Source organism: Natator depressus, chromosome 1, assembly GCF_965152275.1.
Source record: "Natator depressus isolate rNatDep1 chromosome 1, rNatDep2.hap1, whole genome shotgun sequence".
NCBI lineage: Eukaryota > Metazoa > Chordata > Testudines > Cheloniidae > Natator > Natator depressus.
This window is the reverse complement of record NC_134234.1, coordinates 8,471,182-8,486,692: the sequence shown is the minus strand read 5'-3', so window position 1 is coordinate 8,486,692 and position 15,511 is coordinate 8,471,182. Positions and strand designations below refer to the sequence as shown.

The window sequence follows — 15,511 nt, the reverse complement described above, 5'->3', positions numbered from 1 at the left end:
AACATACCATAATTACATCAGAATGGTAAATATGGGGTGCTATAGGGTGCAGAGTATCACAGGGATGTTCCAGAGAGTAACAGGGGGTGGGGAGGAGAGCAGCGAGTGAGAGGCGGGGCCTTGAGGGGAAGAGGCAGAGCAGGGCTGGAACCTGGGGGAAGATGAATGGCAGAGGGGTGGGTCCTCAGGGTTCCAGTTACCAGCAATTAGAAAGGTGGCAACCCTATGAGTTTTACACACAGATGGATTCCCCTGTTTGTCACCCTGACACAGCACAGTAAGGTCAGGGAAAGGTTTAATGTCTCTTTGACTGGCCAGTCAGTGATTCAGGGAAGAGGGCCCAGCACCATGTCACCAGCCAGCTCTGCATGGAGCTCAGCCTGATGGCCAGAGCACCAGGAGAACGCTTTAGGTCCCTTTTTGAGTAAAGAGCTGGCGCAGACAATCCCGAATCTGTTGGGTCCTCACCCCATAGATGATGGGGTTTAACATGGGGGGCACCATGAGATACATGTTGTTCATGAGAACGTGGAAATGCAGGGCCATATTGTGCCCAAACCGTTCCGTGAGGGCGGAGAAGAGATCTGGGGTGTAAGAGGCTAAGATGACACAGAGGTGGGAGCTGCAGGTCCCAAAAGTCTTGAGGCGGGCGTCCTTTGTTGGGAGGCTGAAGATGGCCCTGAGGATCTGGGTATAGGACACAGCGATAAAAAACACATCCAGACCGGTCACCAAGAATGCCACAGAGAGGCTGTAGTAACTACTGATGCGGATGTCGGTGCAGGCCAGCTTCACTACAGCTATGTGCTTGCAGTATGTGTAGGGAATGATGTTGGTTCTGCAATATGGCCACCTCCTCACCAGGAAGGGATAGGGCAATACGAGCATGACGCCACGCAGCACCAGGGCCAGGCCAATTTTGGCCACCACAGGGTTTGTCAGAGTGGTGGAATGTCTCAGGGGATCACAGATGGCCACGTAGCGATCAAAAGCCATGGCCACAAGGATCCCAGACTGTATCGCAGAGAAGCTGAGAAGGAAGAACATCTGAGTGAGGCAAGCGCTGAAATTGATCTCTCTGGAATTGAACCAGAAGATGCTCAGCATTTTGGGTAGGACAGCCGTAGACAGGACCAGGTCGGTGACGACCAGCATGCAGAGGAAATAGTACATGGGCCCATGGAGGCTCGGTTCCCTCTTCACGATGAACAGGATGGTGAAGTTCCCCAAGATGGCTATGATGTACATGGTGCAGAAGGGGATGGAGATCCAGACATGGGCTGCTTCCAGGCCAGGAATGCCCAGGAGGATGAAGGTGGAGGGGTTTGTGAAGTCGGTTGAGTTGGAATCTGACATGGAGTAGGAGAGAAGGTTTCCAACTCTGAGGCACAACGGTGTTTCCTGCATGTACCGTGTGTTCCCCTGACTTCCTGTATGTGCCCAGGGTCTAGGGTGATGGTCGCAGGACAAATGCCTGGATGGAGAGAAAATGTTTATATTAGACACTACATACACAGCTGGAGGCTTGTCTCATGAATGAAGAAGGTTGATCGCTCTTCACAAACTGAAAAATGACATTTTAATGATTAAGATAAATGAATTATGAACAATTGACCCTACTAATGTCAATTCCATATTTTATGGTGCTCCTTTTGTCAATAATTCCTACACATCGTGGTGTGGGAAAACTTAATAGGCACCAGCAGGAAACACGAGTGGATGCTGGTTTTCCCTCTTTCTTCCTTAGGCCTTATCTGCACTGCCAAGTTTCTTTGCCAAGAGGCAGCATTTGCTGAAGAAATAGTGGAGGTGTAAACACTACAAAGCCGCTTTTGAAGACAGAACTCCTCAGTTTCAGTGACGTAATAAAGGCACCTTAATGACAGGTGTAAGGGTTTGCAACAATGATCTCTTTTAAAGGCTTTTTGGTCATTGACCAAACTTTCAGCAAAAAAAATCTGCCAATTTATACATCGGCTTAATACAATGAAACCCAGGCTACAGAGTCCATGCTGTAGGGAGTTTCCCATTCACCTAGTTACTGAAAATCTGAGAGTGGGAAAAAAACACCTTTGCCAAGACATGTGCCGGGGGAAACATCCCAACTAGAATACACCTCAGGGAAAAGACTTGGGCATCATTGATAGCAGCTCCACGGAAACACCTGCTCATTTGCGGTAGTGGCCACAACAAAGACAATGTTCAGATGCGTAAGGAATGGGATGGAGAATATCCTGCTCTGGAGATGCACTCACTTGTGGCCACCCAGTCTCTATAAAGGATCTAGCAGATAGAAAGGGGATTTCCCAGGCAGGCTGTGAGAATGGGGGAGGCTGGAGTATGCGGATAGTCTGGGACTGGTTAGTTTAGAGAAGAGACAATTAAGGGGGCATACGATAGAGGAGAACAAAATAAAGAATGGAACTGATTACACTGATATGGACAAACAGAGAACAGCTCCCAGCCAGTAATAGCTATCTACAGATACCCTTCAAAAGGGCCAATTCCCCAAAGATGAGGCAAATGATCAGCAAAACTGAGTGGGAGGAAAAATTTAGACAGAAAAATGGGAATGAAAAATGGAAGTTCTTTAAGAAGAGTTTATGAGAGAGCTAAAAAGCCATGATTCCACAATCAAGAAAGTGGAGAACTTTGCTTAAAAACCCAGTCAAGTAGCAAAGTGAAGGCAGCAATTGAGGGGGGGGGGAACAATATATAACAAATGGGGAAAAGGTAGATAGCAAGCAATAGAAATTGGAAGTTATGAAAATAGATACAGGATGTTACAGACATCAGGGGGAAATCCATTCTTTGCAGGGCTAAGGATAACAAAAAGGAGGTTCTTAATTATATTAAGAAGAAAAGAAACCCTAGAAAATGTAAAGGGCAATTCCAAGAGGGAGAAAGGAAACTTGTTAATGTTGGAGAAAAGGGAGATGTGTTTGAGAAATAGTTTTGTTCTGCATTTGGAAAGGAGCAGTGTCAGGTACTCAGATCACACACGGTCATGAAACACTTTCCAGTCCATTAGCAGTCAAAGAGGATGTTAAACAGCATCTACAGTAGAACCTCAGAGTTACAAAAACCAGAGTTACCAACTGACCAATCACCAAACATCTCATTCCGAATCAGAAGTAGGCAGTCGGGCAGCAACAGACCCCCCGGCCCCTTACCCCCCAAAGGAAATAAAGGACAGTTCTGAATTAAACCTAAACTATTAAAAAATAAAAGGAAAGATTTTTAAAAAAGATTTGACAAGTTTAAGAAACAATGGAAAAGCTGATCTGGGATAAGTTAAAAAAAATCTAGGAGTCTAATTAATGCCAGTCAACAATATGGTTTTATGGAAACAGGTCTTGTCAAATAAATATGGTTTCAACCTTTCATAGAATCATAGAATCATAGAATATCAGGGTTGGAAGGGACCCCAGAAGGTCATCTAGTCCAACCCCCTGCTCGAAGCAGGACCAATTCCCAGTTAAATCATCCCAGCCAGGGCTTTGTCAAGCCTGACCTTAAAAACCTCTAAGGAAGGAGATTCTACCACCTCCCTAGGTAACGCATTCCAGTGTTTCACCACCCTCTTAGTGAAAAAGTTTTTCCTAATATCCAATCTAAACCTCCCCCATTGCAACTTGAGACCATTACTCCTCGTTCTGTCATCTGCTACCATTGAGAACAGTCTAGAGCCATCCTCTTTGGAACCCCCTTTCAGGTAGTTGAAAGCAGCTATCAAATCCCCCCTCATTCTTCTCTTCCGCAGACTAAACAATCCCAGCTCCCTCAGCCTCTCTTCATAAGTCATGTGCTCTAGACCCCTAATCATTTTTGTTGCCCTTCGCTGGACTCTCTCCAATTTATCCACATCCTTCTTGTAGTGTGGGGCCCAAAACTGGACACAGTACTCCAGATGAGGCCTCACCAGTGTCGAATAGAGAGGAACGATCACGTCCCTCGATCTGCTCGCTATGCCCCTACTTATACATCCCAAAATGCCATTGGCCTTCTTGGCAACAAGGGCACACTGTTGACTCATATCCAGCTTCTCGTCCACTGTCACCCCTAGGTCCTTTTCTGCAGAACTGCTGCCTAGCCATTCGGTCCCTAGTCTGTAGCGGTGCATTGGATTCTTCCATCCTAAGTGCAGGACCCTGCACTTATCCTTATTGAACCTCATCAGATTTCTTTTGGCCCAATCCTCCAATTTGTCTAGGTCCTTCTGTATCCTATCCCTCCCCTCCAGCGTATCTACCACTCCTCCCAGTTTAGTATCATCCGCAAATTTGCTGAGAGTGCAATCCACACCATCCTCCAGATCATTTATGAAGATATTGAACAAAACCGGCCCCAGGACCGACCCCTGGGGCACACCACTTGACACCGGCTGCCAACTAGACATGGAGCCATTGATCACTACCCGTTGAGCCCGACAATCTAGCCAGCTTTCTACCCACCTTATAGTGCATTCATCCAGCCCATACTTCCTTAACTTGCTGACAAGAATACTGTGGGAGACCGTGTCAAAAGCTTTGCTAAAGTCAAGAAACAATACATCCACTGCTTTCCCTTCATCCACAGAACCAGAGTACACGTGAGAGTACACGTTTGGTTAATCAAGGGAACCAAACAGTTTCAACAGACTTCGATTTCTCTGAGGCATTTGATTTAGTCAGGGAAAACATTCAGTTAAAAAAATGAACAATATTCAATGTCAGTAGAGCACATGTTAAATGGAGTAAAAACGAGCTCACTGACAGATCTCAGAAAGCAGTTGTGAATGGGCCATTGCCAGCAAAAGGGGGTGTTTCTCATGGGGTTCTGCAGGGATCAGGTCTAGGCCCGGTGCTATTCAGTATTTTCATCAATCATCTGGAAACAAATAGAAAATGATTGCAGGTAAAATCTACGGACGACCCAAAGATCGGCAGAGTGGTTGCAGTGAGGCAGTCAGGGCAGGCATAGCGATTGATCTGCAGTGTTTGTTGAGTTGGGCCCATGCAAACAAAATGTTTTAATACAGTCAAATGCAAAGTGATCCTCTCGGAACATGGAATGCAGCCCCACAACCATGCTGGGGCACAGTATTATGGAACGCAGGGATCCTGAAAAGGATTTAGGGGTCGTTGTGGACAACCAACTTATCTTAAGCTCCCAATGCAATGCTGTGGCCAAAACGGCTCACGCGATCCTTGGATGCATAAACAGGCGAGTGGTGAGTTGGAGCAGGGGAAGGGTTTTATCTTTGCACATGGCATTGATGAAACCGACCGTGTCCAATTCTTCAGTCCCCATTTCAAAAAGGATCTTGAAAAACTGGAGAGGGTGCAGAAGAAAACCACAAAAATGTTTGGAGACTGGAGAAAATGCCTGACAGAGAAAGAGATTTAAAGAGCTTCATCTATTTATCTCATCTAAAAAGACAATCAAGCAGAGACTTCCATGGGGAGAAAACCATGGGTACTAACGAGCTCTGTAATCTCATTTAGAAAGGCAGAGGAAGACCCAATGGCTGGAAGCTGAAGCTAGACAAATTCCAATTGGAAATATGGGCCAAATGATTAGCACTGGGGTGATTAATCGTTGGGACAAACTGCAAAGGGAAGTGGTGGATTCTCTAACTCCCCATGTCTGCAGATCCAGACTGGATGCTTTTCTGGAAGATCTGCTTGAGGGTTTGTCTACACTTAAAACACTACTGAGGCACTGCAAAGTGCTTCAGTGTAGACACGACTTACAGGGATGGTCTGTGTACTCCCGTCAGCGAGGATAATTCACCTCCCTGAGAGATGGCAGTGAGGTCAATGGAAGAATTGTTCCATCGACCTCATGCTGTTTACATCCGGGTTAGGTTGATATAGTGACAGCTCTCAGGGGTGTGGATTCTTTTGCTGTTGCAAAAAAAGCAAATGCAATTTTGGGTTGCATTAACAGAGGCATAGCGTGCAAGTCATGGTAGGTGATTGTACCGCTCTACTCAGCACTGGTTAGGTGCTGTGGGCAGTTTTTGTCACTGCTGTCTAGAAAGGATGCAGAGAAACTGGAAAGGATCCAGAGTGAGCGACAAAGATGATCCAAGGGATGGCATGCAAACCATGTGCGCAAAGGCTGAAGGAAGTGGGTGTGTTTAGTTGAAAAAAGATTACGGAGGGACATGAGAGTGGTCTTCAAGTATTTGAAAGGCTGCCATAAAAAAGATGGAGAAAAATTGTCCTTTTGAGACAAAGGGCAGGACAAAAGGCAATTGGTTCAGAGTGCAGCAGGGCAGATTTAGATTCAATCTCAGGAAAAACTCCCTAACTATAAGAACAGAAGGACAATGGAACAGTTGCCTAGGCAGGTTGTGGAAGCTCCTTCACTGAAGGATTTCTAAAGGAGGCTGGAGCCATCTGTCCTGGATGGTTTAGACACAATAAATCCTACATCTTGGCAGAGGGTTGGACTAGCTGACCCTTGAAGGTCCCCTGTGGCTCTATGATTCTACAATGTAAAATCCTAGTGTCGACCAGGTCTTAGTCAAACACAAGTTTTGGAGCTCAATACAGGGGTAACTTGGCTTAAATTTAAAGGCTTTTGTTCTACTGGAGTTCAGACAGGATGATCTAATTGTCCCTTCTGATCTTAAACCGTATGAATCTATGGATAAAGAAAGTAGGTCAAGTATTTATATTTACTCTGTCTCATAACACAGGAGCAAGGGAAAATTCAAGTACATTGAAAGTCTGAATATATAACATTGAGAAAGAAAAATTGTTTACCTAATCCATATTTGGCCTGTGGAACTCCTTGCCACACACATTATTGGAGTAAAGAGCATAGCTGAATGGGATTCACAGAGGGATTGGCCATTGTAGGCGGTGCTGGTGACACCATGGTTAGTTAACGCTGTCTGACACATTCAATTAGGAAACCTCATTTTCAGTTGGTTATAAGTTTGCCAAACTTTAATCGTTTGGACTGAAATTTCCCACACTGGATTTCTCCTTCTAGCTGAATTGTTTCTGAAAGTTTCAGGCATAACAGTTCAGCCAACTTCTCAAATGAAGCCAGGAGAAAAGCGGTCTTGCCCATGTTGAAAAATTCATATAATTCTTCCAGTGAGGAGCCCTAGCCCTTCCATGTTTTCCATCACAAAGTCAGGTGAGAGCCACCCCCGTTAACAGCCATAGCCCTGAAATGCAAGATGAGGAGTTGAGAGTCCCTGTGCATTAACTGACATACAGCTGGCTCCTGAGGTCTTTACTCAATTCTTACTCCAAGGGGAGTTTTGCTTCTGTGGGGCTTGAGAACGTATGGGCCACGGCCTCGTAATTTGGCCTTGTATTCTACATCTACTAAAACCTTTCATTCTGAAGCATCCCCTGTGCCGCTGAAATGCAGCCACCTCGGGGTTGGAGCCCATTAGCCAGGGGCAGAGCAAAGGGGACATTTTGGCCAGTGATATTGGAGCAAACTCATCCCCTGTGGCAAGGGCCCCAGCATGGTTAATGGTTGTGCAGAGTGGAAAGGACCACAGACCTATTCTCTATCCCATAACGCCCACGTTGCACTGGGTTTGTCAAGAAGGTGAGCTCCTCAGCAAGAGATGGGTACCTGTGAATTCTGAGCCAGACGTGTCTTCCCTGGGAATCCTCTGCAGACAGCCGTGTTCCACACCTCTCTCACCCCAGCATCTGCAGCAGCATCCAATGCTGAGAGCTGACCTGGGGTGTGCACCATTTATAATCTAGCTGTGCACACTCCCAGGGGGGTTCACTCAGCCTCTAGGGGAGAAGCGGCATCTGGATGCAAATAGGCTGGAAACCATAGACACTCTAGCCAATGTCTCTCTTTCAATGTCTGTGCTTCTGTGTTCTTTATCCAGGTTTAGAAGTAAACAGTCATTAAGGAACGTTCCCAAAGGGAGATGAGAACTCTTGGGCTCTCCACTGAGTCAGAGAGGAATTGGCTGCTCTGTGTATTTGTGTATATTTAAAAAGTAGAGTTGATTAGGAAGAAAACTAGGGATAATGGGCAGCTCTCCAGAGGTTCTGATACCCTGTAAATGCCCAGTATTAATGGGTAGATAGTAGACAGAGAGATCTGGAGAAAGGTGACTATATGACTAAACAAGGTTTAAAAGAGAACTGGGACTATAACAGGGTTTAAAAGAGACCTGGATAAATTCATGGAGGTTAAGTCCATTTATGGATATTAGCTAGGATGGGTAAGGAATGGTGTCCTTAGCCTCTATTTGTCAGAGGCGGGTGATGGATGGCAGGAGAGAAATCACTTGATCATTACCTGTTAGGTTCACTCACTCCAGGGCATCTGGCATTGGCCACTGTCGGTAGACAGGATACTGGGCTGGATGGACCTTTGGTCTGACCCAGTATGGCCATTCTTATGTTCTTAAGGTAAGTGAGGAGAGATACGGACACTTTCTGCAGGCACATGGGGCTATCGCGAATGGATCAGAGAGCAGTAATTCTCATCAGTAACTATCATCATACTGTGTAACACCTTTCATTGAAGGATCTTCAAAACACCTAGTAAAAGAAAGTCACTGTGAACATATCCTCATTATACTGACAGGTAAACTGAGGCAAAGGAAGACTGACTTGGTGAAGGTCACACAGAGAATGACAGAGAGAACCCAGGACTCATGACTTCCCTGCTCTAACCATGGTCTCTCCATTAGTAACTGAGAGCATGACAAGAAGGAAATAGACTCACAGTCTAGCAGGGCTTGTTCTTTAGGTGGGTGTGACGGACTTGCCCAGGATGCAACCTGGAAAGGGTGTATCACCGAGCCCTCTGGCATACCAACCTGGGCTCCCTTTCACACTTTGAGGATGTGACAAGCTGCTATCCTCTCCAGGTTTGGACTCTTACAGCCGGACACAGCCAGACACATCTCCACCCAGCTGCAGTTACATGAATGTTTTCATGAGGCATTCATGAACCAGCAATAGAGAGGCTAAAGCCAATTCCCCACCTGCCCGCCCCTGCCCGCAGAGCTCCCCAGGCGAGGAACCCAGAGCTGTACTGTCTTACCCTGGTCAGAAGCCCAGAGACTGTTAGTTTATTACCCAGTCCACCCCTCCCTCAGTGTGGAGAGGACAATACACTAGCCCCTGTTCCTGATCAGGTTTTCCTTTTGCATTTAAAACAACACACTGTTTTAGAGAAAAAAAAATATAAAACCGAGTTATTAACCACAGAAGGATAGATTTTAAGTGACTATAAGTAATAAGTGTACAGATCAAAGGAGATGACCTAAGAAATAAAGGAAAATGACTATCTGAGTTCAAAAACTCAGGTTTATTATGCTTTCCCTGCCGTAACAAGCTTTGAGCCTGTTTAGAGGTGTTAGCTGAGAAGCAGTATTCCCATAGGGCTTCTTTTTCACTACATGTAGCATGTTACAACTTTTGATAGGATTTACCATCAGTGCCAAATTTTTGTTATAAGATTTACCATTAGCAACAAACATTGGATGAGGCTTTCTTCCAGCAACTCACAGAAGTTACTAGATGGCAGGCCCTGGTTCTCATGGGAGACTTCAATCACCCTGATATCTGCTGGAAGAGCAATACAGCGGTGCACAGACAATCCAGGAAGTTTTTGGAAAGTGTAGGGGACAATTTCCTGGTGGAAGTGCTGGAGGAACCAAGTAGGGGCAGAGCTCTTCTTGACCTGCTGCTCACAAACCGGGAAGAATTAGTAGGGGAAGCAAAAGTGGCTGGGAACCTGGGAGGCAGTGACCATGAGATGGTTGAGTTCAGGATCCTGACACAGGAAGAAAGGAGAGCAGCAGAATACGGACCCTGGACTTCAGAAAAGCAGACTTTGACAACCTCAGGGAACTAATGGGCAGGATCCCCTGGGAGAATAACATGAGGGGGAAAGGAGTCCAGGAGAGCTGGCTGTATTTTAAAGAATCCTTACTGAGGTTACAGGGACAAACCATCCCAATGTGTAGAAAGAATAGTAAATAGGGCAGGCGACCAGCTTGGCTTAACAGTGAAATCCTTGCTGATCTTAAACACAAAAAGGAAGCTTACAAGAAGTGGAGGATTGGGCAAATGACCAGGGAAGAGTATAAAAATATTGCTCAGGCATACAGGAGTGAACTCAGGAAGGCTAAATCACACCTGGATTTGCAGCTAGCAAGAGATGTTAAGAGTAACAAGAAGGGTTTCTTCAGGTATGTTAGCAACAAGAAGAAAGTCAAGGAAAGTGTGGGCCCCTTACTGAATGAGGGAGGCAACCTAGTGACAGAGGATGTGGAAAAAGCTACTGTACTCAATGCTTTTTTTGCCTCTGTCTTCAGGTACAAGGTCAGCTCCCAGACTACTGCACTGGGCAGCACAGCATGGGGAGGAGGTGACCAGCCCTCTATGGAGAAAGAAGTGGTTCGGGACTATTTAGAAAAGCTGGAAGAGCACAAGTCCGTGGGGCCGGATGCGTTGCATCCGAGAGTGCTGAAGGAGTTGGCGGATGTGATTGCAGAGCCATTGGCCATTATCTTGGAAAACTCATGGCGATTCGGGGAGGTCCCGGAGGACTGGAAAAAGGCTAATGTAGTGCCCATGTTTAAAAAAGGGAAGAAGGAGGATCCTGGGAACTACAGGCCAGTCAGCCTTACCTCAGTCCCTGGAAAAACCATGGAACAGGTCCTCAAGGAATCAATTCTGAAGCACTCAGAGGAGGGGAAAGTGATCAGGAACAGTCAGCATGGATTCACCAAAGGCAAGTCATGCCTGACTTATCTAATTGCCTTCTATGACGAGATCACTGGCTCTGTGGATGAAGGGAAAGCAGTGGACGTGTTGTTCCTTGACTTTAGCAAAGCTTTTGAGACGGTCTCCCACAGTATTGTTGCCAGCAAGTTAAAGAAGTATGGGCTGGATGAATGGACTATAAGGTGGATAGAAAGTTGGCTAGATTGTCGGGCTCAACGGGTAGTAATCAATGGCTCCATGTCTAGTTGGCAGCCGGTATCAAGTGGAGTGCCCAAGGGTCAGTCCTGGGTCCGGTTTTGTTCAATATCTTCATAAATGATCTGGAGGATGGTGTGGATTGCAGCCTCAGCAAGTTTGCAGATGACACTAAACTGGGAGGAGAGGTAGATATGCTGGAGGGTAGGGACAGGATACAGAGGGCCCTAGACAAATTGGAGGATTGAGCCAAAAGAAATCTGATGAGGTTCAACAAGGACAAGTGCAGAGTCCTGCACTTAGGATGGAAGAATCCCATGCACCGCTACAGACGAGGGACCGAATGGCTCGGCAGCAGTTCTGCAGAAAAGGACCTAGGGGTTACAGTGGACGAGAAGCTGGATATGAGTCAACAGTGTGCCCTTGTTGCCAAGAAGGCCAATGGCATTTTGGGATGTATAAGTAGGGGCATTGCCAGCAGATCGAGGGACATGATCATTCCCCTCTATTCGGCATTGGTGAGGCCTCATCTGGAGCACTGTGTCCAGTTTTGGGCCCCACACTACAAGAAGGATGTGGAAAAATTGGATAGCGTCCAGCGGAGGGCAACAGAAATGATTAGGAGACTGGAACACATGACTTACGAGGAGAGGCTGAGGGAACTGGGATTGTTTAGTCTGTGGAAGAGAAGAATGAGGGGGATTTGATAGCTGCTCTCAACTACCTGAAAGGGGGCTCGGAAGAGGATGGCTCTAGACTGTTCTCAGTGGTAGCTGATGACAGAACAAGGAGTAATGGTCTCAAGTTGCAGTGGGGGAAGTTTAGGTTGGATATTAGGAAAAACTTTTTCACTAGGAGGGTAGTGAAACACTGGAATGCGTTCCCTAGGGAGGTGGTGGTATCTCCTTCCTTAGAAGTTTTTAAGGTCAGGCTTGACAAAGCCATGGCTGGGATGATTTAATTGGGGATTGATCCTGCTTTGAGCAGGGGGTTGGACTAGATGACCTCCTGAGGTCCCTTCCAACCCTAATATTCTAGGATTCTATGATTGCATCATGAGATGTAACAATAACTCTGGATTTGGGTACCCTCCGTCCCCCTTTTCTCTATCCATGAGAGGTCAGTTGTGTGACTGCTCATGTCCGGCAGGTCAGTTACACAGTTCCCTTTCAATGCCAGAGCCACAGGTTGAGTGCCTGGGAGCACAGATGCTGAATCAGCCATTCTGTCCTGGGCATCGTCCCCCATGTGATCAGTGAGGAGACATTCCTGTACTCCCACTGTTCCTCCCCTATTTTCCTCCTCTGCGGCCCCCTCTAGGACACATACCCCTGTGCTCTCTAGAGTGGGAGCTATCCCCTTTTCATGTGTGAAGGACTCACAGCTAACAGCCTGGACAGATGTCTCAGTGGCAGGTTCCAAACCCCTCTCCCTTTCTCAGGTGGCCTTGCCTCCTGCTGCTTTGTTAAAGAAACCCATAACCACCTCTTCAGTAGTTTCTATGATTCTATCACCCTGCTCTGGGCTCCTGTAGTGGGGTGAGCACCCCACTCCAGCCCTGAAGGGGCTAAAACAGCCCTGGGAGAGGGCTGCCCTTGGGAGCCAATAGTAAAAGCAGCCTTGCAGAGGGCTGCGACTGGAAAAAAGGAGTGAAAGCAGCAAACCTCGTTGATTGGGGAAGCAGCCACAGCTGTGGCCAGCTCAATCAGGGCCCAGCTGGCCCTTAGAAGAGGGCTGTGGGCTGGGAGCTGGGAGGAGACCCTCTCTCTCCAGCCTGGAGGGAGAAGGACCTGGCTACCTGAGAGAAAGGGTACCTGAGGCAGAGTAGAGCTGGGGAAAGGCAAAAGGAGCTGGGGAGCTCCAGCCTGGCAACTCCCCAGGCTGCAGGCCTTGAGCAAGGCCTATGGAGGTATTGGGGCTGCAGAGGGGCAGCCCAGGAATAGGCAGAGGCAGCTGGTCCCAACCTCCTTGCTAATGATGAGCGGCCTTTACGAACTGCAGTTTGCACCAGTGAGAGGGGGCTAGATGATGACTGGCAGTAGCCACTGAGGCAAGGTGGGGATAGAGGGTTGGGGGGTTCCCCTGGGAGGGGAAACCCAGAGTAAGGGGGTACTGCTGGAGGCAGAACCCTGACATTAAAGGCCACCAGGGTCCAGGAGGTACATGGGGCCTGAGGCAGGTGAGACACTGGCCAGAAGGAGGCACGCCGGAGCTGCAAAGAGCTAATTCCCAGGACGACCAGCACAATGTGCCGCACCAGTGAATCTTTCCCTCACTACAGCTCCCCTCTGGAACCCATCTCCCTGTGCTCCCTAGCATTGGGTTTGCCCCTTGTTTAGCTTCAACACTGACATTTTTTCCCTAAGGCAACGCTGGCCTTAGCTACAGGGCAGGAGCTGGTCTCAACCACCCCCACACCTGGAAACATGCAGCTTCATCCTCCTGCAGAGGAATCAAGGAGACCTCTCATTCTTTGAGCAGTTCCTGGGACTTTCCCATTTCCCTCTGAGGTCCCAACAGAAAGCACCTTCTTGCTGAAGGTGGACACTCTAACAGCCTGAGCTACATGGAAGAAATCATTGCCAATTAGCTTATCAATAGGATTATTTTCTCCTACCCCCACTGATAATACAGCTTCCAAACCTTCGGTTTCTATGTGCACTTTAGCCAAAGGCAAAAGGATTTTGTAAGAGCAAAATAATAAAAGTTCTGCCATCTGTCCTGTCAGTATTTCTCCTTGTTGCAGTATACCTCTCCTAACCACCGAAATTTCTGCCCCTGTATCTTCCCACCCAAGGTGTTCCCTGCTATTAATGCTGACAGCCTTTAAGTGCTTCATGCCTAGTTCAGCAGAGGCTAATTTTAGAAACCTTATGATAAATGACACGTGCCAAAGGGGCTTCTGTGCTAAATCGCAGCATTCACATGGCCTACCTGCTGAATGTGTTAAGGAAAAGTTAGCACATGTGACTCCATTTTGGTTTGGGGCCCACCATTGTTTAAATGCCAGCACATCATACACCAGGAGGAGTGATCCTTAGATACTGAATCCCTGTGAAAATCCTCCTCCTTGTCTCCAGCCTGCCTTGACTCCCAGTATTTGGTTTTTGTTAGTCTCTAACTCCCTGTCTCTTGACCTTGATGTGAGGCCTCCCATCCTGATAATAAAAGTTACTGATGCATGGCTTTAGGACCATGCTGTGTAATTAACATACTGGTATAGCACGAGGAATGCACCAAGCAGGGATAGGTGGTAGATAAGACAAGGGTTTGTTTATTGGCTAAGGTTTCCGATGCACGAGGGCAACATGCTTTGCTAAAAAGTATATAACCTTTGTATAATCTGTATTCAGGGTCCCCTCCTGGCTAGCAGGGGGGCACCACGCTCGAGCGTAATAAACTTAGTGTCTTTTGGGAACTCTGCAGTTGTGGACTTTGTTTCTGTGCCTCAGCCTAGATTCGAACTGTGCGTGTCCTATCAGGTATAATTTGCAGCACTGGTGTGCGTGTCCTATCAGGTATAATTCGTAGCATTGGTGTGCGTGTCCTACCAGGTATAATTCGCAGCAGTTGTGTGTGCGTGTCCTATCAGGTATAATTTGCAGCACTGGTGTGCGTGTCCTACCAGGTGTAATTTGTAGCATTTGTGTGCGTGTCCTACAAGGTGTAATTCGCAGCAGTTGTGTGTGCGTGTCCTACCAGGTGTAATTCGTAGCACTCGTGTGCGTGTCCTACCAGGTGTAATTCGTAGCACTTGTGTGTGTGTCCTACCAGGTATAATTCGCAGCAGTTGTGTGCATGTCCTACCAGGTGTAATTCGTAACAGTTTTCGCGACTCCGCCGGGACTCTAGGCTCGCCCCAACAAGCAAGGCTACACTCCTCCTCTCGGACAGCTCCAGCCGGCACAGGGTGAGTTCACCTTTGAGAACTCCGAGAAGGGGGGGTGAGCCGTCGCTTAGGCGATAAGGTGGCACATTTTGTATTCTTTTGGTAGCCCATTATGGGTTCTGGGCACAGTGTAAGTAAGGGGACCCCTTTGGCTGAAATTCTTGAGAATTGGGGGAATATTTCTGGCACCCATGGGTTAGGTAGGAAAAAAGCTGTTATTTTATGTAAGGTTGAGTGGCCAGCACTAACAACTCAAACATCTGTTGAATGGCCACCGGACGGGTCCTTTGCTGGGGATACATTAACAGCGTTTAGAAGGAGGCTGGAGAACAAAGCTCCAGCCCAGATGGATTATTGGTATGTATGGGACAACTGGGCTTATGCGCGTGCGAAAGGACATCCTCTTTCCTCCTCCTTTTCTTATTCATCTCAGGGGTCTCCAGCCCCGCTCTGTGCTATGCCTGCTTCTGCCCCTCCTCTGGCTTACCTTCGGCTTTCTGACTTATGCCCGTCACCTCCTTGCTTGCCAATTAGCCATGCTTTCTGTCCAGGTGACAAGCCTCATGGGGGGAGGACTCGGGTAGCCTTTGTAAGTGAAAATATTTAAGAAAAGAGACCAGGAGGGCTGGGGGCTAGTTAAGAAGTCCACCCTCCTTGTTAATTTGGTAGTGAAACAAAGCTGGTGCTCCTGGAAGGGGCAGTT

General features: G+C 47.4%; 1 protein-coding gene across 1 annotated transcript; it reads right to left on the bottom strand.

Moving 5' to 3' along the window:
* Positions 1-408: 408 nt before the first annotated feature.
* LOC141980964 (olfactory receptor 52K1-like) lies at positions 409-1,407 on the bottom strand. The gene has a single exon (XM_074942766.1). The coding sequence runs from the start codon at positions 1,405-1,407 to the stop codon at positions 409-411; it is 999 nt and encodes a 332-aa protein (XP_074798867.1).
* Positions 1,408-15,511: the final 14,104 nt, after the last annotated feature.